Source organism: Dermochelys coriacea, chromosome 3 (genome assembly GCF_009764565.3).
Source record: "Dermochelys coriacea isolate rDerCor1 chromosome 3, rDerCor1.pri.v4, whole genome shotgun sequence".
Lineage (NCBI taxonomy): Eukaryota > Metazoa > Chordata > Testudines > Dermochelyidae > Dermochelys > Dermochelys coriacea.
The window spans coordinates 101,669,454-101,695,104 of NC_050070.1; the positions used below are offsets into that span (position 1 = coordinate 101,669,454).

Below are 25,651 nucleotides of genomic sequence, written 5' to 3' on the forward strand. Positions count from 1 at the left end.
ATGTGTAAATGTATATAAAAGGGAGAGGGTTTCTGTGTAAATATGGATCCGTAATGTATCCTGCATCCATCCCCTGCATTTGAGTCTGATCAACACAGCATAGCATTGCTATATCCAAATAAAGATACCTGAGTGCCAAAGGCTGGAATCGAACTGAGCTCTTGGAAGCCAAGTAGAAAGAGGTCTCAAAGGGAATCCCAACATATATGGCTTCTAAAATTCATAGAAATTCTGCTCCCATCAAAGTCAATTGGAATTCTGTCATTGACTTTAATGGGGTCAGGATTTCACTTTGTTTTTAAGGACAAAAGGATCCATTAGGATCATCTAGTTTAATCTTCTGCATAATACCAGCCATAGAATCAGGGCCGTCCCTAGGAGGGCCCCCCAGCCCAGGTCCTGCCCCCATTTCACCCCTTCCCCCAAGCCCTTGCCCCACCTCTTCCCACCCCTGTGCCGCCCTGCCTCTTCTCGCCCCTGCTCTGCTCCCTCCTTGCCCCCATTCCACCCCTTCCCCCAAGCCACCGTCCCGCCTCTTTCTGACTTCCGCCCTCTCCCCTGAGTGATGCCAGGAGCTGGCGGAGCGAGGCGGGGCGGGCTGGTACCGGATTGTTCACTGCTGCTGGTGGCAGGTCCCCTGCTAATCCCCCAGGCTGCCCTGGACCCCACGTCCCGAAGCGCGGGGCCCCCCGAAGTAGGTGCGGTTGCCCCGGTCTGTCCTATGGATGGGACGGCTCTGCATAGAATTTCACTCATTAGTACAATAACTTGTGGTTGAACAACAGCATATCTTTTAGGCAGACATGAAGGGCCAGATTCTCCTTTATGCTGCCAGAGTGATAGAGAATATACTTCATCTCTTGATAAGATACTCCCATGATGAATTAACCTCACAGTTAGAATTTTGTTCCTTACAGCTGCCTTTAATATTAGTATCCTAAACTTTTCCTATTAATTTCTCAGTCATCTCCCAAACCTTTTATATAATTCCTGTAACTTCATTAGAATAACATGCTACAGGCTTATTTTTATAAGTCTGTACAAAGAGGGATGACTTTTTGGTTAGGGACTGGGAGTCAGGTGACCTGGTTACTATTCCCAGCTCTGCCAAAGACTTTTGTGTGTGATTTTGGAAAAGTTAATTTCTTTGTACATCAGTTTCTTCATCTGCAAAATAGGGATAATAATACTAAACTACCTAACAAGAGTATTTTGAGAATACTTAAAGTTTGTAACATATATCAAAGTCCTTGGATTGTATGTACTATATAAAGGAAACAGTTCTTCTTATTTGTTTATACATGTCTGTTTTAGAAACGTAGGCCTTGAACCTATGAACTCTTACATACCTATTTAACTTTGTACATGTACAAAGTTAAGCATGTTTTCAAGTGTTTGCAGGATCAGGTCCTTACTAATTGTCATTAGAACTGTTATATTTTTAAAATATTTGGAAAATTAAACAGTGTAAGTATCTCATTTATTCATTAACATTCAAAAACATATACCTATTATCCTTTTGACTCCAACTCTTAGGCCCTAAATGAATTACCAGGAAAGTTTGCATTCCTGGGTGTTAGAAAATATATTTTTTGTATTGGGAAATGCTTGCTGACAATACCTAATTATTAATTATTATTTTATTTTAGATCAATTATATATCAACAGAGAATTTCAGAAATACTCACCTGGCTTGATGGTTCCAAATCAGAGAGGTAAAGCTTGATAATATCCAACTCAGTGTTAAAGAAACATGCTAGAAGGATTTTCACTCATATAGATTTCACATTATTTTCATATGCTTGTAAAACAAGTGAGGCTGTATTTAGCTAGCTCAGTTATTGTTTCTTGGGATATAAAAGGCTGCTGTAATTATCGTTGTGCCTATTATCTCCCTGGATCAAGAGGTAGAGATGAAAGAGGTAAACCAAGTCCCTGACAGTATGAGTGGGGTGTACATATCTGAATGGGAATGTATAAGCTGAGGTTTGTTTTATCTATTGCTGGCTTACAATTTCTTTTTTCTTTGTTTTTTTTCTGGATGAATTCTGAGACATCCAGATAACATCTGGATGAGAGTTAGAGGAAGAAAGTCTGTTTAATAAAGCCTGTACTTTTGTGGATCTATGTGTATCAAAGAATTAAGAGTCTTCTCTGGGAAGAATAAATATTGTACATTATACACAGTAATGAAGACTACAGCTCAGTTCTCTAAAAGTTATTTTACTGTGGTTTTGTGGGAATTTACTCTGTTCCTATGTGCTACAGGTTAGCAAACAAGAATTAATGTTAATTCCTTGTAATTTGAGTGTCCTGCAATAGACGCATGCCAAGAGTTTTTATACCAAAGAAGAGGTTGTGAATCCAGGCTCTAGGTCTATGGTATTCTGGGAAATGTAGGTTAGCAGTTGGATGGCCATTTTGTTCCTGTTCTGTTTGTAATTGGCTAAGTTAAATAATATTATTTTAAGAATTATTTTTGTGTAGTCAAATGGGGCAATGAATTGCCAGGTGAATTTGTGTTACCTGTGAATAAATTAAAAGAAAGCTTTTCATTCTTTTATGTGAGGGATTATAGGTGAATACCTCATATAAATAGGGGGTTAGATGAAGTTCTCTGGAATCTCACCCCGCAAAGCAGGAAGAGATCTGGCAGTAGACTCAGATATTTTAGACATGGCCAGCAGTGAAAGTAGAGCGATCTGGTCCGGCAAGTTATTTATAGCTGGTACAGTGTACCGGAAAGATATAGGAGGAGCAGAATGTGGGGCCGCTGGGCCTTCCATGGAGCTGTGTCTCCTCTGGCTCTGTCTGTACAGCAGCAGCCCCGCCGGAAGACAGGGCGGGGGCGGTACAGCTGCCAGAAGAGCTGTCACCTTCTGCTCCTTTCCCTGCTGTGGTTCCCGGGAGAGCCCTGTGGTTCAGGCAACCCCCCCCCCCCGCCCTGTCCTCTGGCGCAGTTGTACTGCCTCCAGCCCCACCGCCCCCAGCCCTGTCCTCTGGTGGGGCTGCTGCTGTACAGACGGAGGAGCTGCAGGCATGGGGCCCAGCGTTCTGTTCCTTTCCCCACTGCAGTTCAGAAATCTCCAGGGCAGCAGGAGGAGGACAGAGAGCCCCCCCACCCCAGGTAAGGGGGATGGATCATAGAAAGAGAATGAGGAGAGCTGGGGGGGACTGGTTGGGGGGGGCAGAGTCACGTGGAGGGTCACATGCCCCCCATTAGCTGATGCCCCCTTTCCCCCTGTACTGGTCAGAAATGGATTCCACTTGCACCACTGGACATGGCCTCTAATTTTGAGTGTCACTATTTCTGGGCGCTCAACTAAAGACATTGAAGGCCACTTCTGGAAATGTGGGCCTAAGTGTTTATTCTCACTTAGCAATTGAGAGGAAACTGCTTAAACTGAGGTAAGTTGTTTTGTTTCCTTGGAATTTTATTCAGTGTTTTCTTTCTTTAAATAAAGATTTTACAGAAACTTTCCCAAATTCTCACAGTGCTCTTTTCTTTGGTTTCTAGGCCAGATTTCTATACTTTGTATATTGAAGAACCTGATAGTTCTGGACACTCATATGGACCAGTTAGTGGTGGAGTAAGTTGTAGTTTTTTAATCTTAAACTAAGTTGCTCCAGAAATAATGGTATACAGTAATTTATATAGTTCAGAAGGGATTGCAGAGTCCTGATTAGCATGACTTTGCTTTATGCCTTAGTTAATTACACATAGTAACTATTATTCAATACTGGAATTCAACAAACAGTGCTAACCATCAACATCCCTATTTTCATTTTGTTTAGCCTCTTGAGAGTAGTCAGCCCCACCCCGGCATGGTTCCAGCACTGCTGCAAGTACAAAAGCAGAGCTGTAGTCTAACCATCCGATGAAGTGAGCTGTAGCTCACGAAAGCTTATGCTCTAATAAATTTGTTAGTCTCTAAGGTGCCACCAGTACTCCTTTTCTTTTAGTCTAACCAGAGTTGCAGAAAATTGGTTCAGACCTACACAGTTCTAGGAAGGATATTAAAATTCAACCATGGACATATTCAGAACAAACTTTCATTTGGCTGATAGGTGATCCTTGAAAGCCACGTGACAAATTCTTAGAGCTGGCTAAATCCTTTTATGAATGCGAAATATAATACAAACACTAGTTAATATATATTTTATTTAGTCCACATCATTCATTGCATTTTGTGTTATTCCTAACTCAAAGCATATTTCACTTTCACTTACATGCACACAGAACACTTCTTCCTAGGAAACATAGACATTTTCATACCAGATCAACCCAATAGTTGATCTAATTCAGTGTTCTGTCTCTAAAAGTGGCCTTCAAAGGATATTATCGTCCCTCTAGTGGACAAGTATAGAACAACCAGCCTACAGGGGAAATTTCTTCCTCACCCATGCATAATCCATGTTGATTAGTGGATGGTTTATGTCTAGAAGCAGGAGAGTTTACATTCCTTATTCATATTAAGATTAAGGATAAGGTTAAGGTTGCTCAACACTTCCCATTATAAGGCCCTATTTTCAATTGCTTATGATTTTGCCAAACTTTAACCATTTGGGCTGAAATTTTTCATGCCAGGGGTCTGTCACAGCCTAACTTTAAAAAAAAAAAATTCAGCCAAAATGGTTCAGATCTGTCTAAAAATGAGGCTAGGGAAAAACGTGTTCTTTTGCAATGTTAAAAAAAATCTGGCAAATGTTTCTTTGAAAAGCTCTAGTGCTCCCATAGTGAGGGGCAAGAACTTGAAATTTGGTAGAAGAGTTGACCTTTGTGTTCACCCAAATTTGGACAAGTTATAAGCCCTTGAAAAAGCTGCTGTTTTCACATGCTCAGTAGAGATTTCTTAGAGTTTAAGCAGCTAAAATCTCCAAAGGCTCTTCCCTCACTGAGCATGCTCCAGCTCTTCACGGATCCTAGTGCTGATGATTAGCCACAGAGTGACTATACATACTCCATCCCCTGACAGCTTCTACATGTGGCTGGACTTCTCATGCTTCCCCACAGAACTGCTGAGCATGCTGCAGCCAAGGAGTACGGGGCAAAGCTTGACTTTCCCTACAGTTGTGGCTCCTGGATGCTCTGGCCCAGGGAGGTTCTGGGTATCAGAACTGAAAATAGGAAGTCTATCTTTCCTGTGCTCTGAATGATTGCCTTCGACCAGAATGCAGAAAGGACAAGAGGCACATTTGCGTGGAGGGGAGGGAGACGAGATTGAAAGGAGGAGCCTGCTGAGAGTGGGTCTGAAAGGGGGCAGATCTGACAAGGAGCTGAATTGTGTGTGGGGGGAGAACTGGAGCTGGATGAGCAGAGACTTGGACAAGGAGCCAGAGATGGGGATGAGGTGGGAGAGTGAGATTGGATGCGGAGCCCAAAAAGGGACACTGGGACTGGAGCCAGTATAGGGGGCAAATAAAGGCAGGGCATAAAGATGACTGAAGGCCAGGGGAAAGGGAAGAACATCAGATGAAGAACCAGGAGGGGGAAAATAGAAAAAGCAGGGAAAGAAGACAGGGATGGGGAGATTAGGACTGGCTGGACAAGGAGACTGGAACTTGGATGAGAAGCCTGAGGAGTGGAGAAGGGGACTGGGGCAAGCATCCCGGTATAGGGGAAGAGACAAGACTGGGACAGGGACAGGATGTTGGAGGAGACAGGGCAAAAGGGATCACATTTGGGAATAATAGATTATGCTCCTCTCCAGAGCATGGAATGAAACCCAAGATTTCTGAGTCTCATCATTCTTCTGCTGTCAAAGCTAGACTGGTCCCTGACTCCCCTTTAAGGGCCAGCCCCCTTGACAGGCACCCAAAATTAGTGGATACTTTTGTCCTTCCTCTTTTTGTGCCTCAGTTCTTGACCTATAAAAAGTGGATAATAGTGGTCCCTCATCTCACAGTTGTGGTCTAAAGATAAATTAATGTTTGTGGAGCACTCATATGCTACTATAGTGATGAGTGTCAAAGAAGCCCATGTGGAAATTAATAATTCTGTCTTCAGAGCAGGGTTTGAGTAGTATGTTGTAAATCAGTAGTGTGTTGTAAATAAGGCCTAGGGTCATTGAACATTGAGGATAAAACCAAATATTAATCCGCAGCTTATTGATTGAGAACCATCCATCATATACACTGAGTTCTTTGAAAAAAAGATTCTTCTGTCAGTGTAATCACTCCACCTCCCGGAGAGGTGGTAGCTAAGTTGACGGAAGAATGCTTCCGTTGATCAAGCACTGTCTACTCTGGGGGTTAGGTCAGTATCGGTACATCTCTCAAGGGTATGGATTTTTCTCACTCCCCGGAGATATAGCTATGCCGATGTACGTTCCTAGTGTAGACCGGGCCTAAGTAGTACATAAAGCTGCAACGTAATATAAGATTTCTGGTGGTATCATGATATCAGAAATCATAAGAATCTGAAAGTTACTGTATGTTTCTTCATAACTAGAGCTGAGTGAATAATTGATTTTTTGGTTCTGTGGCTGAACCAAAATATATTTTAAAAATGTTGTTTCAGATCAACACGCAACAAAAATATTTTATTTTTTTCTCAATGCAATAAAAGTATTTAAAAATTCATTTGGGGTGAAATAAAATGTTTTAGTTTGATCCAAAACAAATTTTCTTATTTCATTTCCTTTTCCACTGTTTTTTGTTTTTTAAATAAATCTAGTGAAATTTCAAAATGAAACATAGTTTAGAAATGAAAAGACAATTTGTTTAATTTAGAAAATATCAAAATAAAACAGTTTGACTTTTAAAAAAATTATTTTTCATTTGTTTGGGGGCCAAAACTACTGTCTGTTGAATTCGACCCAAATTTGCAAATAGTTGTGGTTAACCTGAAACTGCATTTTTCAGTGAATAAGCTGTTTGTCCAAAAAAAATTGCCTGGGTCTATTCATAACTGCCTGTGTGAACAGAATCAAAGCTATTGTTATTCTCTCAGTCTATGCTGTGGTGAACACTCCATTCTGTCTTGAAGAAAAGGAGTACTTGTGGCACCTTAGAGACTAACAAATTTATTTGAGGATAAGCTTTCGTGAGCTACAGCTCACTTCATTGGATGCATGCAGTAGAAAATACAGTGGGGAGATTTATATACACAGAGAACATGAAACAATGAGTGTTACCATACACACTGTAACAAGAGTGATCAGGTAAGGTGAGCTATTAACAGCAAATAAATTTGTTAGTCTCTAAGGTGCCACAAGTACTCCTTTTCTTTTTGCGGATACAGACTAACACGGCTGCTACTCTGAAACCTGTCATTCTGTCTTGGTGTTCTTCCAACTATTCAAGAAAAGTGGTCATTCTTTTTTTTTTTTAAAGAGAGAGAGAGAGAAATAAAGCCTGTGATTTAACTTAGTTATCCCCTCTTAGTTACACATGAAATGCTATAAACAGGAAGCAGGATCAGACCAAATACATATACTTATGTATTTTAAATTATTTAAGTGTATGTCTTTTTTCTGTTAGGAGGGTGAAGAGGTATGCCTAGCAGCAGAAAAAATTTGGGCGATCTCTTCTTCTGTACCACATGAGCTGGCAAGCATGAAAAGGGAGGTGGGATGCCAAAGGGGAACTGCTCTTTGTTTTGGGTGTACTTGCCATCTGAAGTTTAGAAGGAGGGTTTTAGTTATCCAAGTTGGAAAGGGAAATTTACTTTGTAGGGGTAAGAGCTCAATGTAATTACAACTTTATTATTGTATGAACAGTTGGCCCAGTATATATATGCATTGTTGTAATGGTGCTTATTGATAATAAAGGGATGCTCTCAGATTTAAAATAATACATGCAAGAAAAATAATTTCCTTATCGCTGTTTCTAGGTTTTATAAAAGAATATATTTTTTTTAAATCCTACATTTGGGGTCAAATTTGACCTGACTCTGGCACTTTGTTAAACACAAGATTTAGCATCTATTATACAAAATTTATTTAATGTAGTATAGCAAAACTTAATATGGTGGTTTGGGGTTTTCTTCTATACAGAGAAAGCAATACAAACCATGCTTTGCTTTGTGGATTTGGTGGGCGTTTACAGTAATAAAATGCAGTGATGTTGACAGAATTGTTTTTGAGCTCAAAAACAAAGAAAAAATTAAGTGTAGAAAGATGACAGAGAAACTTGCTTATTTTTCCCTACTCTGATTATACAGTCTGATAGATTGCTTAGGGGTATTGCAATCAACAGGAAGGAGAAATTCTAATGAAACTCTATTTATTCTTTAGGTCATTAAAGCCTTGCAGTTAGCAGATGAGGCATTGGGAATGTTAATGGAGGGACTAAAACAGAGGAACCTGCACAACTGTGTAAATCTCATTGTTTTGGCTGATCATGGTACTTTATTTAGTTTTGTACTTAACTTTTCAGTATCTGTTCTACTATATATCCTTGTTTATTCTCTTCCTTGTGTCTGGTGTTCATGGTCACTATTTTAATAAACTACTATAAATAGTCTTGTCAATATTGCAATTTCTAATATAACAAAATAAATATTTATGTATTCTCGTTTTAGGAATGGATAAGACCTACTGCAACCAGTTAGAATACATGACGGATTATTTTAATCACATTAATTTCTACATGTATAATGGGCCTGCAGCTCGCATTCGGGCTTACAATGTTCCAGAAGACTACTTTACTTGTAAGTGTGAACCCATGCTGTTAGTGCACGACCAGCACAGCAGAAAGGAAAGAAATAAGGAAAGTGGATAATCAATAGTTTTGAACCTTGGGGATGTCTATAGTGAACACTTTTTTGTGGCAACTGACCATGTCTTTGGCTCATGGAAACAATGTTGCAAGAGTGATCTTTGACTGTAACTTCAGATGATGCTAAAAGATAAAAACTCTTGTGACAGATTGCACATCTCATGTGGAAAAAGAAAGGATAGGTTTGTATTCAGTTCCCACCCTGCCACAGATTTCTTGCCCACCAGCAAATCGCTTAATCTCTGTGTGTCAGTTTCCTGTCTGTAAAATGAGAATAATAATGTTGCCTTTCTCCCAGTTGGAGTCTGTCTTCTCCATTTAGATTGTAATTTCTTCGTGGCAGGGACTGTCTCTTAATACGTGTATGTACAGCACCTAGCACAGTGGGGCCCTGATCTCGGTTGAGATCTCTAGGAGACATCAGAATACAAATTAATAATAATGGAGACCATTTAAATGAGCCTGTAGTGTATGATGTTATCAGTTTGACGAAAGTTCTCCCTCTCAGTCAGGGAATAGAATAGGGTAAAGTAAAAGCCTGAAGTCACTCGTTTCAATGAGCATCCAGAATTCCTACATAAAAGTCATGCTTGTTTTAGGGTCTTAGGAGCCAGCAAGCTATTGTGCTTATTCATTATTATTTCACATTTTTAATGTACAGCAAAGGTGCTTGGCATTAGGATAGATCCCACACAAAATAAAGACAGTCCTTGCCTTGAGCAGCTTGCACTCTAAACAAGACAGAAACAGAATAGACAAGCTCAGAGGAGGGAATGAATAAGATTTAGCATTTTTTAAATTATTAATGTAATTACTGTCTCATTTCTTCTGGGCATCTTATTATCCCTAAAAAACATTTGCCTTCCCTAAAGCAGAAGGGTTCAGTAAAAATAAAAACAAACTCAAAACTAGATGTTAACAACAAAGATTAAAATCTCTCTCTCAAAGTGTGGATGATGAATTATGGCAGCAGATTTGCCTTTCTCTGAAGCATGAGGTATGACCACTGCAAAAGCCAAGAAATAACACTTAAAGGACCAGTGATCCAGATCTTGTCCAGTACTGAAAATCTGATATTCCAAAGCGGGGGCGGGGTAGAGGTGGAGAGTCTGTCTCCAGTGATTTGTCAGTTTGTTTTTGGTTAGGTACTGCCATGGCAGCTTTCTGCAGTCCACCTTTTTGGGTTCCCACCTAGTGATTCTGGCAGCTAATAAGTACATGGCTGGGTAATCTGCACAGGCTGACAAAGCACTTGGTGCTCACTTTTACAAATAGTATACAAGTGGATGCAAAAATAGTGCAAATTATTGCACAGCGCTTTGAATTTTCAATAGCTTGAATGCAACTTATTCTATTGTCTGTTTTCTTAAACAGTTGATTCTGAAGGAATTGTTAAAAACCTTACCGTGAGTAAACTTTTGTACATTTATTTCCTCTTCATGGTATTTTGATTAAAAGTCATATTTTTGTGGCTATATTGCACTTCATGTGCACTTCTCAAATCCTAACCTTTGCACCAGTTCCATATCGTTTTTAGTGGGGATATTGACTCAAGGGTGACTCTGAGTACAATCAGAAGTAAATCCTCGATGCTGCAGTTTGTACGTGGGCTTGGCCCAGGGGATCTCTATGGGGAGATCAAGGGAAGAAAATTTCCCACACTCCAGAGTAGGAGGAATTGGTTGACTTGCACTGGAGTGGATCCACAGAGTGTGCCCCACCACCTGGCAGGTGGAGAAAGAGTTATCTGAGAGCTGGCATCTAGATAACAAATGCCAGGCAGTGGAGAAACAGGCCCAGGTTTCCTACAGGAACGTTAACTCGGCCTCATAATGTGTGCAGTAATTTCTTCTCCTTTTTTTTCTTTCGCTGGCTAATTCAATACTTTTTACAGAGTTCAGTATCTACTTTAAAATAGGAGGGAGGGGGAAGGTGGCCAAATTAATGTTATTGTGGGAAGCTTCATTTTTGCATTTCTTTGTCTTTATAATTTAGATTGAATTTAGCATTTAAACTTTTAATCATAGAATCATAGAAATGTAGAGCTGGAAGGGACCCCGAGAAGTCATCTAGGCCAGTCCACTGCACTGTGGCAGGACTAAGTAAATGTAGATCATCACTGGCAGGTGTTTGTCCAACTTGTATTTAAAAGCTTCCAATGATGGGGACTCCACAACCTTCCTCGGAAGCACAGGCACCAGCTTCCTCGGGGCCCCGGGGTGCTCAACCCCTCGCTCCGCCCCAGGTCCCGCCCCCACCTGCCTCCTTTCCCGAAGCTCCCACCCCTGCCCCGACTCTTCCCGCCCCCACTCCACCCCAGGCCCCCAGCACCTCTTGCACAATGCAGAACAGCTGATCACGGTGGGCAGGCGGTACTGGTGGGGAGGGGGAGGAGTTGATCGGTGGGGCCGCCAGTGGACGGGAGGTGCTGGGAGGAAGGGGGGAGTTGTCTGCTAGTGGGTGCTAAGCACTCACTAATTTTTTTCCATGGATGCTTCAGGGCTAGAGCACCCATGGAGCCGGCATCTATGCTTTGAAGCCTATTCGAGAACTTGACTACCCATATAGTTAGAAAGTTTTTTCTAATATCTAACCTAAATCTCCCTTGCTGCAGATGAAGTCCATTATTTCTTGTCCTACCTTCAGTGGGTATGGAGAACAATGGATGATCTCCTTTTTAGAACAGCTCTTAACATATTAGAAGACTTTTATCAGGTCCCTCCTCAGTATTCTTTTCTCAAAACTACATTTTTTTAACCTTTCCTCATAGATCAGGTTTTCTTAACCTTCTATCATTTTTGTTGCTCTCTTCTAGACTATCTCCAATATGCACATATTTCCTAAATTGTGGTGCCCAGAACTGGACACAGTACTCCAGCGGGGGCCTCACCCATGCCTATAGAGCAAGATAGTTACCTCCTGTGTCTAACATATAACACTCCTGTTAATGCACCCCAGACTCATATTAGCCTTTTTTTGCAGCTGCATCACACCGATGAGTTATATTTGGTTTGTGGTCCAGTATAAGCTCCAGATCCTTTTTAGCAGTGCTACCACCTAGACAGTTATTCCCCATTTTGTAGTTGTTCATTGGATTTTTTTTCCTTCCAAGTGAAGTACTTTGTACTTGTCTTTATTGGATTTCATCTTGCTGAATTCTGACCAATTATCCAATTCGTCAAGGTCATTTTGAATTTTAAACCCATCCTCCAAAGTGTTTGCAATTCCTTCCAACTTGATGTCATCTGCAGATTTTATAAGCATACTCTCCATTCCATTATTTAAGTCATTAATGAAAATATTGAATAATACCAGACCCAGGATTGACTCCTGCAGGACCCCACTAAATATGCCCTCCCAATTTGACAGCAAACCATTGATAACTACTCTTTGAGTTTGGTCTTTCAACCAGTTGTGCACCCACCTTATAGTAATTTCATTGAGATCACATTTTCCTAGTTTGCTTATGAGAAAGTCATGTGAGATTCGCAAAAAGAAAAGGAGTACTTGTGGCACCTTAGAGACTAGCAAATTTATTAGAGCATAAGCTTTCGTGAGCTACAGCTCACTTAGCTGTAGCTCACGAAAGCTTATGCTCTAATAAATTTGCTAGTCTCTAAGGTGCCACAAGTACTCCTTTTCTTTTTGCGAATACAGACTAACACGGCTGCTACTCTGAAACCTGTCATGTGAGATTGTGTCAAATGCCTTACTAAAATCAAGTTATATCACATCTACTGCTCCCCCGCATCCAAAAGGTCAGCAAAAGGAAGAAATTGAATTGGTTTTGGATGATTTGTTCTTGACAAATCCATGCCGACTATTCCTTATAACCATATTATCCCCTGGGTGCTTACAAATCAACTGTTTAATAATTTGTTCCAATATCTTTCCAGGTATTGAAGTTAGACTGACTGGTCTATAATTCCCAGGATCCTCCTTGTTCCCCTTTTTAAAGATAGTTACTATATTTGCCCTTCTCTGGTCTTCTGGGACATCTCCTGTTCTTCAGGAGTTCTCAAAGATAATTGCTAACCATTCTAAGATTGCTTCATCTAGTTCCTTAAGTACCCTAGGATGAATTTCATTAGGCAATGCTGATTTGAATATGCTTTAACCTGTTCTTTCCCTGTTTTGGCTTGCATTTCTTCCCCCTGGTTGTTAATATTTATTATGTTGAGTATCTGGTCATAATTAGCCTTTTTAGTGAAGACTGAAGTGAAATAGGCATTAAGCACCTCATCTTTCTTGATGTCACCAGTTATTAGCTCCCCATCCCTGTTAAGTAGTTAAGTGTTAACTAAATAATCCAAATAGCCATTCAGAGTCTATGAAAAGAGATGTGAAATGTCTGTCATATAGTTATAGCCCAGAATTTTGGGAATTCCCTCTTTTCTTTCTATTGTTGGTCATGAGTATGTAGTGCAGCCCAGGGTTCCCAGCCTCTTTCAGTCTATTTTTCTTGCACCAACTACTGGTGTATTCTGTTATATCATTTGATGTTTTCCTTTATCTTTTCCCTAGATGAGAACATATAGAGTTTAAGGAGTGACCTTGTCTCATGGCATATATAATAGGTGTCATGTAGCCATCTCGGAGAATCCTTTTCTAAAAAAAAATTTATCAATCTCAGTTGCTTATTTGATTGTCCAGGCTCACTTCTCATTTCACTGGGTTAATACTAACAGAGTATACAGCTCTAGCAGCTGAACACCTCAGACCAGATTCTTACATCCACTATCGCCCTTTGTGCTGCTCTGATGGTACAAAGAGACCAATTCGCTGGCTTAACAAGCTGCATAAGGATTCTGCCTGTGTAGGGGAACCCCTGGGTGGCACAGAACCAGCAGTAGTGGTTCTAGAGCACCCCACTGCTTGCTTCCAGGGTAGGGGGCATAACCAGGGAAAACAGTACGTGCTTGGAGCATTGCTTTACTCTGGTGTTCTCTAGCTCCTGGAATGGTCCCTAAGGGCCATAGACAGCTAGACACAATTAAGTCCAGCCCTGAGAGTGATGCAAAAGTACATAAGAACAGACATACTAGGTCAGACCAAAGATCCATCTAGCCCAGTATCATGTCTTCTGACAGTGGCCAATGCCAGTTGCAACAGAGGGAATTAACAGAACAGGTAATCTTCAAGTGATCCATCCCTTGTCACCCATTCCCAGCTTTTGGCAAACAGGCTAGGGACACCATCCCTATCCATCCTGGCTAATAGCTATTGATGGACCTGTCCTCCATGAATTTATCTAGTTCTTTTTTGAACCTGGTCTTGGCCTTCACAACATCCTCTGGCAAGGAGTTTCATAGGTTGACTGTGCATTGTTTGAAGAAATACTTTACTTTGTTTGTTTTATGTGAATGGTTGGGATTATGTTTTCTAATGTGTATTACTTTGCATTTATCAACATTGAATTTCATCTGCCATTTTGTTGCCCAGTCACCCAGTTTTGTGAGAACTTTGCAGTCTGCTTTAGACTGAACTATCTTGAGTAGTTTTGTATCATCTGCAAATTTTGCCACTTCACAGTTTACCTCATTTTCCAGATCATTTATGAATATGTTGAATAGCACTGGTCCCAGTACAGACCCCTTGGGGACACCACTATTCACCTGTCTCCATTCTGAAAACTGATCATTTATACCTACCCTTTGTTTCCTAACTTTTAACCAGTTACCAATCCATGAGAGCACCTTCCCTCTTATCCCATGACTGTTTACTTTGCCTTTGGTGAGGGACCTTGTCAAAGGCTTTCTGAAAATCTAAATACACTATATCCACTGGATCCCTCTGGTCCACGTCTTGTTGACACCCTCAAAGATTTCCAGTAGATTGGTGAGGCATGATTTCCCTTTACAAAAATCATGTTGATTCTTTCCTAACAAATTATGTTCATCTATGTGTCTGACAATTCTGCTCTTTACTTTAGTTTCAAACAGTTTGCTCACTACTGAAGTCAGGCTTACCAGCTTGTAATTGCTTGGATCACCTCTGGAGCCCTTTTTAATTACTGGTGTCACATTAGCTATCCTTCAGTCATTTGGTACAGAAGCTGATTTAAATTATAGGTTACAAACCACAGTTAATAGTTCTGCGATTTCACATTTGAGTTCCTTCAGAACTCTTGGGTGAATACCATCTGGTCCTGGTGACTTATTACTATTTAATTTATCAATTTGTTCCAAAACCTCCTCTAATGACACCTCAATCTGCAACAGTTCCTTAGCTTTGTCACCTAAAAAGAATAGCTCAGGTTTGGGAGTCTCCTTCACATCCTCAGCCATGAAGACCAAGACCAATGCAAATAATTCATTTAGTTTCTCCGCAATGGCCTTATCGTCCTTGAGCACTCCTTTAGCATCTCAATTGTCCAGTGGCCCCACTGGTTGTTTAGCAGGCTTTCTGCTTCTGAGGTACTTACAAAAAATTTTGTTATTACTTTTTGAGTCCTTGGCTAGCTGTTCTTCAAATTCATTTTTGGCCTTCCTAATTATATTTTTATACTTCATTTCCAGAGTTTATGCTCCTTTCTATTTCCCTCATCAGGGTTTTACTTCCACTTTTTAAAGGATGCCTTTTTGCCTCTCATTGCTTCTTTTACTTTATTGTTTAGCCACGGTGGCAATTTCTTGGTTCTCTTACTATGTTTTTTAATTTGGGGTATACATTTAAGTTGAGCCTTTATTATGGCGCTTTTAAAAAGTTTCCGTGCAGCTTGCAGGGATTTCACTTTTGACATTGTACCTTTCAATTTCTGTTTAACCTACCTCCCCATTTTTGTGTAGTCCCCCTTTCTGAAATTAAATGCTACCGTGCTGGGATGCTCTGGTGTTTTCCATGTCACATGGATGTTAACTTTTATTATATTATGGTCACCATTACCAAGTGGTTCAGCTCTATTCACCTCTTAGACCAGATCCTGTGCTCCACTGAGGACTAAATCAAGAATTGCTTGTGGGTACCAGGATTAGCTGCTCCAAGAAACAGTCATTTAAGGTGTCAAGAAACTTTGTCTCTGCATCCCGTCCTGAGGTGATGTGTACCCACTTAATATGGGGATAATTGAAATCTGAGTTTTCTATCTTTATGGCTCTCTAATCTCCCTGAGCATTTCACAGTCGCTATCACCATCCTGATCAGGTGGTCAGCAGTGTATCCCTATTGCTATATTCTTATTATTCTAGCATGGAATTACTAGCCATAGAGATTCTATGAAGAAAAGGAGTACTTGTGGCACCTTAGAGACTAACAAATTTATTAGAGCATAAGCTTTCGTGAGCTACAGCTCACTTCATCGGATGCAGAAGTGAGCTGTAGCTCACGAAAGCTTATGCTCTAATAAATTTGTTAGTCTCTAAGGTGCCACAAGTACTCCTTTTCTTTTTGCGAATACAGACTAACACGGCTGCTACTCTGAAACCAGAGATTCTATGGTATGATTTGGTGCATTTAAGATTTTTTTTTTACTTCATTTGATTCTATGTTTTCTTTCACATATAGTGTCACTCCCCTACCAGCACAATCTGTTGTGTCCTTCCGATATATTTTGTAGCCTGGTATTACTGTGTCCCATTGATTATCCTCATTCCACTAAGTTTCTGTGATGCCTATTATATCAATATCCTCATTTAATACAAGGCACTCAAGTTCACCCATCTTATTATTTAGACTTCTAGCATTTGAATATAAGCACTTAAAAATGGTCACTTTTTAGTTGTCTGCCATTATGTAATGTAATTGAAAGGGACTCTTTTTCATATGACTATTTCTCACCAGATCCTACCCATATTTTATCATCTTCCATCCTCTCCTCCTTATGAGGACAGAGAGAATCTCTGTTAATAGATCCTCCCCTAATGGATGTCTCTGTCCGAACCACGTGCTCCTCCGCCTGTCAGCTTTAAACCAGCCCTTAATTTAAAAACTACTCTATTATAGGTACTATAAAGCCATGTTAATTGGCCAGCTGAATATTCCTTTGGGAAACTGGGACTCCTCAGGTAACACAGAGCTGGAATAGCTGATCTGTGCTACATCTTTCCCTCCCGCACTAGAGGAGTTATGGTTCAGAGAAAAGGGGCATGGCTGGCGCACTGCTGAGGAATGACCTCCTGGGCCATTGGCAACTGGAAGCAAATTAGAGCAGCCCTGAGGCTGCTGATAGCTACTTTGATTCCTATTTTACAGTTGGCTTTAGCAGGCACAATGATAATTATAAAGGTACAGTAGAACCTCATAGTTATTAACTACCTTGGGAGCGGAGGTTGCTCGTAAATCTGAAATGTTTGTAACTTTGAACAAAACGTTATGGTTGTTCTTTCAAAAGTTTGCAACTTAACTTCAACTTAATGCAGCTACGAAACTTTACTATGCAGAAGAAAAATGCTGTTTTTAACCATCTTAATTTAAATGAAACACGCACAGAATAGTTTCCTTACTTTGTCAAATCTATTTTTTTAGTAGTTTACATTTAACAAAGTACTATACTGTGTTTACTTTTTTTTTTTTTGGTCTCTGCTGCTGCCTGATTACATAATCACAGATCCAAATGAGGTGTGTGGTTGACCGGTCCGTTCATAAATCTGGTGTCCGTAACTCTGAGGTTCTACTGTAGTACATAAGCCTTCACTGCCTCACACTTTCTTTCTCATACAAAGTCTTTCTCATTTTTTTCTGCCCTCCCGATGCTTAACAGTAAGATTGAACCACTATTCTCCAGTGAAGTAAAACTCAATAGGTATCACTATTACCGATAACATTAAAATGAGAGCTGATCCTATCTAAAATTCAGTCTTTCTAGATTCCTTAAACAAAGTATCTCCCAGTCAGAATTATTGGAAGCGTCTCGATTTTTACAGGTTTCAGAGTAGCAGCCGTGTTAGTCTGTATTCGCAAAAAGAAAAGGAGTACTTGTGGCACCTTAGAGACTAACAAATTTATTAGAGCATAAGCTTTCGTGAGCTACAGCTCACTTCATCGGATGCATCCGATGAAGTGAGCTGTAGCTCACGAAAGCTTATGCTCTAATAAATTTGTTAGTCTCTAAGGTGCCACAAGTACTCCTTTTCGATTTTTACAGTTGCACTATTATTTTTTTAAAATTCCCATTACATATTTCAAACAAGAAATATATATTGTTTTTAAGGAATTTCAGAAAGCCTAATCAAGGTTTTAGGGGCAGTCAGTTGTGAAGTGAGGTCACCAGGTTGGTTTTGTTTGTTCAGATCCGTACTTGTTGTGGCACATAATATATACTTATGGTCCTTTATTCTTCTATTTTTGGCAACTTCTGTGTTTTGAGATCCTACAGATTCTTAACCAGAAAGAAACACTAACTGTAGCTACACTAGCTGATGTTAGAAAAAACGTTTGTTATATTAAAATTCATTAGAATCTATTCAAATTGTTTCAAAGTTACAATTTGGCAACTCAGCAAATCTTATCTCTTTTAGTAAATATACATTTATAAACAACAATGCCAAAAGTTGGATATTGACTTTTTCCAAGAAAGTGATTTGCATGCTTATAATTTTTCATGATTTCAGTATGACACCTTATAGGCATGTGAAGGATATATTCCTCTTCACAATTTATTGCATGGTAAACTGGTAAAAGATTGCAGAAAATGAGTAACTTTCAGGGACCTTTAGCTACTAGCTTATAGAATGTGAACTGATATACTAACTGCAGGTATGGATGCCAATAACATTAACCATAGCATATACCAATATCTTTACCATTACAAGTTCTTTGTTCTTATCAATAACTTTACAATAGCCTCCTACTAAGGACTGACACACTTACAATACATCTTGTCAAAGGCCTATGTAACAGATCCAAGTAAGACATTTTACTATTCATTGTCAACTGGGACCAAAATGTGGTGGAATAAGTCAGTGAAGAAATTATTGTTCTAGCTATCAATCAATATATACAGTATATTTAGTGTGCCAATCTCCACAGTATCTATGGCCATTGCTGAATGATGTGTTTGTGTTTGTGTTTGATGTAGTGCAAATCTTAACGTGATTGGACCTTTTCATGTTTTTCAGTGCCGAAAACCCAACCAACATTTCAAACCCTACTTGACACCCAACTTGCCAAAGCGATTCCATTATGCTAACAACATTCGCATTGACAAAGTTCATCTTATGGTGGACCGGCAGTGGTTGGCTGTTAGGTAAATTGTGGTTGTCAATTGATTCTTACCCTTATCGTTCAAGATGCCTCATTTCCTTCACAGATGTGTCATTTGCTTTCTATTTTGAAAAGACTGCATCTCTTGCAGTGAAGACAATAGTTGATCCTTAGAATGCTGGATTTTTCAGACTGTTAGATGAATGTTTAGGGGGCTATATCAAAGGAAATAATTGTGTTTGTCTGTGTAAGCCAGATAGCTACTGCTTTACATGGTGTGCATAGAGTTTTCTCTTCAAATCAGCATGGTAAATGAGGGGAATTGAAGTCTTGTTCATTGTTCACCTTCACTAAATATCTCATCGCGTCAGTTAACCATCTAGGGCTGACAGAACTGGCTTCTTATATGCTTAATTAATGAGAATCTGTCATGCAAAAAGTGCTGCAGTTTTTCAAAGGCTCATAACTCAGTCCTTTTTCCTTGAAATATTCAAAACACTTTTTAATTAGGACTCTTACCTTGTCAAGTTTTAGCTTTCTATCTCCTGCCATACCAGTGGCAGAGCAGTTCAAAAAAACATTGCAGGACCCTTTTTGCAATGGCGGAAGTCTATTTTCTGTCACATTTTCTGCATTTTTACTCAAACTTGAAAAAATAAATCACCTTTGGGAAGAGACTAAGGCTGAAACATATACCAAAAAGTGAATGATGTGGTTAACTGATATGATTAACTGAAAAAGTGATCGTTAGAATGGAAATAGTTATCTGATCTTAGCTGTCGTAGTTGCTTATAATCGTGTGTAGACAAACTGTATATATTCTAGGCATATGTAACCCAGCCACTTGCTGGGTGTGGTGCTCTGTCCCATCTAGTGGCACTGAGACAATTTACAGAGATTTCAGAGTAGCAGCCGTGTTAGTCTGTATTCGCAAAAAGAAAAGGAGTACTTGTGGCACCTTAGAGACTAACAAATTTATTAGAGCATAAGCTTTCGTGAGCTACAGCTCACTTCATCGGATGCATTTGGTGGAAAAAACAGAGGAGAGATTTATATACACACACACAGAGAACATGAAACAATGGGTTTATCATACACACTGTAAGGAGAGTGATCACTTAAGATAAGCCATCACCAACAGCAGGGGGGGAAGGAGGAAAACCTTTCATGGTGACAAGCAGGTAGGCTAATTCCAGCAGTTAACAAGAATATCAGAGGAACAAAAAAAAAAAAAAAAACAGACTCCAACGAGAGACTGCTGAATTGGAATTAATTTGCAAACTGGATACAATTAACTTAGGCTTGAATAGAGACTGGGAATGGATGAGTCATTACACAAAGTAAAACTATTTCCCCATGGTATTTCTCCCTCCCACCCCACCCCCCACTGTTCCTCTGATATTCTTGTTAACTGCTGGAATTAGCCTACTTGCTTGTCACCATGAAAGGTTTTCCTCCTTCCCCCCCCTGCTGTTGGTGATGGCTTATCTTAAGTGATCACTCTCCTTACAGTGTGTATGATAAACCCATTGTTTCATGTTCTCTGTGTGTGTGTATATAAATCTCTCCTCTGTTTTTTCCACCAAATGCATCCGATGAAGTGAGCTGTAGCTCACGAAAGCTTATGCTCTAATAAATTTGTTAGTCTCTAAGGTGCCACAAGTACTCCTTTTCAATTTACAGAGAGAGATTAATGAGTCTGTTCTCCAGTCTTAACTAAGAGTCAAATGGCTTTTAGCTCATGCACTAGAGGCGCATGCATTTAGCTCCAGAGGTCCCAGTTTTGATCCTGCCCACCGATGAACGGGGTCTGTCAGTGTTACATATACACACACTGTAAATACATGGGAATAGATTTTAAAAAAATGTATATTGTGTGTGCACTCAGAGGTGCAGTGGTAATAAATTATAAGCGTAGGGTCAGGGTACCAATTTTCATGTGGAAAAATGAAGGTGATAAATCTTAGAAAGTCAGAAATTGTGAGCTCCTTTCATTCCATTTGCACTTTCAGTTGAAAATGCACTACAGGTGCAAATTCTACTTGCGCTTATTATTGGCTCAGCTGGCACAAACCTTTTGGAAATATATTTTGTACTGTATTTTACATATAGATACATATTCCTAAATGATCTCCAGATGGTTAAACCTTTCCCTGCTTCTTGGATGGTTTTTAAGATACTCTCTTTCTCTTTTCTCTTAAATACCTTCTGTGTGTTTCTGAGCAGAGGACTTATTTTTCCTGTAATCTTATTTAATAATATTTTTAAAACTTAAGTTTTGTTGAGAGAGGGGTAAAATGCCTGTTTAGTATTTGACTTCATATTTTATTTTGAGTAGTGTCCAATATTTATCCTAGATATTTAAAGAGAAATATTTATTTTGGGGTGTTTTCATATTTGTCTTCTTCTTTCAAGTGCTACTCATTGTAAGTCAAATAGTATGACATTTCTATTGTATTTAAAATACAAAATCAAAACTAAGGCTGCAATTTGTAGAAAAATGCAAACATTTTTAGAATGGTGTATTTAAATGTAAATGCTCCTTCATAAGGTAAAGCTGTCTGAAATTGTTCCAACAGGACTAACATAGTTGGGTTTTCCAGGCAGAAGTCTTGTTTTACAATGTGAATAGTAAGGAAGGCTATTATAAAACTAGCCCCAAGTAGATGATGCATTTTTTGGAACTTCCCAATTCAGAGGTCAGCCTTTTACTCTGATTATTTCAGAGGCATAAATGTACTGAACAGTAGCTAGAATCTTGGGGTAAATTCCTGGTTAAAGTAACCTAAGAGAAGCAGAGGTCTCTGCAAAAGTCAACATTGTGCAAAATATTATGCAACATTCTTCTCAGGGGGTAACCCAAAGTCCAATTTGTTGGGGTAATTAGAATTTTTGTTGTATCGTTTTTACTTACAATATAAAATTATTTCTTCTTAGGGATAAAGCTTATACATTTTGTGGTGGAGGTAATCATGGCTATGACAATGAGTTTAAAAGTATGGAGGTAAGGTGATTTCTTCTCAAATCGCATGTCCCACTGTATAGTCAACTACATATTTGCTGTAAATAAGCCATACAGTGTAGTATATGACAATTTTTGCAATCTGATATTTCTTACACTGGCATTCAGACCTCTAACCATGGAAATCTACTCTCTACAGAGACCATTTGTACGGAGACAATCAAATGTTCAGACCGGCCACAATTGTGCTTGCAAAGTTCTATGATTGTGCACCACCTTTAAGAGTCTAATACTTAGCCATGTCTCAATGCATCTAAAAAATATGAGTCATATAAACGACAGTACCTAAACTAAACACATCATGGTGAGAAACAGAACTCTGCAGAATTCACACAGCCACATTAAAAGCACATGAGAACATAATCATCAGGAATTCCTTAATTTTTTACCAAGTATTTACATTTCAGATGGAATATGTTCATAGAGAACATTAATCATATTTATTCTGCTGGTACAGTATGTGTAAGGACAAATTAGTGCTTTACAATGTAGTAATATACCTTCATAATATTTTCCTTTGACAGCATCCTGTTTGTGTTCTTTAGAAGTGCTAGTCAGAAAGCATTAAGAGTTCTTCTATATTAGTCAGTTCAAAATCCTTTTCCTGTTAAAAGAACAATGGAAATGCCATACCAGAATAGACCATTGGTCCATCTAGTCATGTCTCCTGTCTCTTGCAGTGGTCAAGTTCAGGATGCTTGAGAGAAGCATAAACATTTCCATAATGCACTTACTTGTTCAATATTGTATACTTTGAGGCACAATTTCCTGACCATAGCTAATTGTCAGCCCTTAAAGTTTTTAATTCTAGTTAGTTTAAATGCAAATGATATTATTAGTCATGTAAAAATTTAAATAATTGATGGAATTTATTGGCTTATTTGCCTCAATGATATCCTGCTGCAGTAAGTTCCACGGTTTAATGGCCATTTATACTGAGTATAAGCAATATTTCTATTTATCCCTTTTAAATTTGGTTCCTTTAATTTCATTTGATGTCCTCCTGTCTTTGTTTTATGGAAAAAGATAAACAGAAGTATATGTTCGGCATTCTCTATTCTTTGTTGGTAATAAGCTTCAGACCCATTCTATATAACAGATATGTTTCAGGATTCAGTCCTTTTCATCTGTTCATCTACCCTGTTCTCAGTTTATGAATGAGTCTTTAATAGTATGTCCAAAACCTATATTTGGATGCTCACATTAACTCTTAGGCATATAAATGCTTAAGTGATGATTTGAGCATCCCAAAGGGGAATTTGGATTAAAACTCTGAGAATATTTGAGTGTATATCTATACCCCAGAGACTATACCAGCATAGATTCACCCTGCATCAACAGAAGGGGTTTTTATGTTGATGCAGGAACACCACCTCCCTGAACGAAGTTAGCTATGTCAACAAAAGCCCTCTTCCATTGGCATAGCTGTGTCTACACTGGGGGTTATGTTGGCATAGCTATGTTGGTCGGGTGTGTTTTTTCACACCCTTGATTGACGTACTATGATGATATAACTTCTCAGTGTAAACCCAGGCCTCAGGTGGAATCCTAAATTCAGCTGTGATTTGGGACTCTGATAAACTAGTGACCAGCAGCCCAGATCATGGACCTTAGTTGCTGCAGCCATGCAGAGAAAAATGTTCTTAAAGTTTTATGTCTACACAGCATTTTGGAGTGAGCCTCCTAGCCCGGATTGATAGACTTGGGTTTGCAGTGCTTGGGCTAGTGCTCTAAAAAACAGCTGTGTAGACAATGCTTTGAAGTTATGGCTCAGGCTGGAGCTCAGGCTCTGAAGCCTAGGGAGAAGGGGTGGAGTTTGGAGCCCAAGCTCCTGCCTGTGCCCCAACTTCAAAGCAGTGTCTGTGCAGCTATTTTTAGAGCACTAGTGTGAGCCCAAGTCTGTCTAACTAGGCTAGGAGGTGCACTCCAAAATGCTCTGTAGACATATCCTAAGTGACTTAGGAGCCTAAGGTCCATTATCAAAAGTGACTTTAGTGTTTAGGAGTGTAAATCCAATCAACTTTTGTGAGATTTAATCTCCTAAATGCCTAAATCAATTTTGAAAATGGGACATAGGAGCCTAAGACACTTAGGGCTAGATTCACTTAGGCATTGTAACTTTTAGGCCCTAGAAAAACACAGGAACAACACAGCAATTCCCAAAGCCTGAGTTCGGTGCATAGGCTCTCTATAGAATGCATGCAGAGAGATAGGCACCTTACTCTGAAATTCATAAAAGGCAGCACTCTAGGCGGGGAGCCATCTAGGATAGCCAATGGGAGATACTGATGACATGGGTGTGTACTCAGCCCTGACCCTCTCATGGAGATATGTGCCTGAGTATAGACTGCAGGTGGGGTGCTGGAACGAGGAGGGGGAGGCGCCATGGTCCCCCCACTTTTTACCAGCGGTAAGGACGAGCAATGGGGGGAGGGGTTTTGGGGTGAAGAGGCGGTACGGGAGTAGGGCCTCGGGGGAAAGGGGTGGTGTGAGGGCTGGGGCCACGGTTCAGGTGCCGATGGCCTCCCCTCTGTTAGGAAGCTTCTGCTGCCCCTGGCTGCAGGGAGGCGCCTACCTGCTTGTGACCCACAGCTGGTAACCTGTTTTTGTAGTTAGGTGCCTAAGGCATTTTTTGCCAGACTAAATTCTGCTCTCTTACATCAGAATAATCCCACTGATTTTAACTATTGTGACAGAGTGCAGAATCTGCCCCAATACTCTTAGTTCTTTTAAAATCTAACTCCTGTTGTTTTCTAGCTTGAATTCTTTTAGATAACAGCTTTTATTATTACAATCCAGGCTATCTTCATAGCACATGGCCCAAGCTTTAAAGAAAAAACTGAAGTGGAACCTTTTGAAAACATAGAAATTTATAATCTAATGTGTGGTGAGTATAGACAACCAGTAGTGCAGCTAGTAATGCACAAGCAGGTTTTCAGATGCTAATATGTTATGAGCTAAGACAAAGATTACAGAAACATTAGTGAATACATCCAGAAGCTAATAACACTGTACCAAATGCCTCGCCCCAGCCATGGACATCACATTGGATTTCAAGTTTATGTATATTGGCTCACACTTATCAAGAAATTAGCTGCAAAGTAGGGAAATTTTCCTGATTGGAAGATTAGAGACAGAATCATGAAGTGGAAAGGTGCTCCTAACAAATATATGTGCTGCAAATATGCATGAGCTCATATGGGGGCTCCCTGTGGTCATCTTGGGACAGGAATCTTGCAGAGTTGCAGCTCTTGGTCAGAACTTTAGATAGATCACTGTATCCCAAAGGTTGAGGTGGAATTTTCTGTAATTTTTTTAACGATCACATAAAATGAAGCATTTCAGTGCTCCTCCTCATATAATGTAATGGTCTCAAATAATGACACCTGTAACGTGGTTAAAATAATCAGACCTCATGCCTACAACACCACTTAAAAGTATAAAAACTATCCAGAAATGACCAGCCTGCAACACCTTAATGCTTAACTTTACATAAAATGTAGCAGATATGTTATACTGTGGAAACTATTAGACCCTCCATATTTAACAAATTGCAAACTCAACTGCCTGACTTATAAGCAATTGGTTAATTAGCCAGGTTCTTCATTGTTTGTTGCAGTGCTGGATTATATTTTAAATATTTATTTCAGTTTTGTTTTTGTTGAATTCCGATTAACTCAGCCTTTTATTATTCAGTGTTTCAATTATCCGTATGCATTTTTGGTTTCCCAAGCGGTTCAGGTAATTGAAATTCTGCTGTCATATTTA

The 25,651-nt window shown here is 39.6% G+C and overlaps 1 protein-coding gene across 4 annotated transcripts in view; it reads left to right on the forward strand.

Annotated features, from left to right (window-relative positions):
- ENPP3 (ectonucleotide pyrophosphatase/phosphodiesterase 3) overlaps nt 1-25,651 on the forward strand; it is an 88,323-nt gene that overhangs the window by 38,462 nt on the left and 24,210 nt on the right. For all 4 annotated transcript variants that reach the window (XM_043510978.1, XM_043510979.1, XM_038394600.2 and 1 more), the window contains 8 exons: nt 1,650-1,715; nt 3,518-3,590; nt 8,238-8,346; nt 8,525-8,653; nt 10,096-10,127; nt 18,777-18,904; nt 21,799-21,865; nt 24,683-24,770. In XM_043510978.1, coding sequence (XP_043366913.1) covers nt 1,650-1,715; nt 3,518-3,590; nt 8,238-8,346; nt 8,525-8,653; nt 10,096-10,127; nt 18,777-18,904; nt 21,799-21,865; nt 24,683-24,770 — 692 coding nt within the window. The remainder of the gene's footprint in view (nt 1-1,649; nt 1,716-3,517; nt 3,591-8,237; nt 8,347-8,524; nt 8,654-10,095; nt 10,128-18,776; nt 18,905-21,798; nt 21,866-24,682; nt 24,771-25,651) is intronic.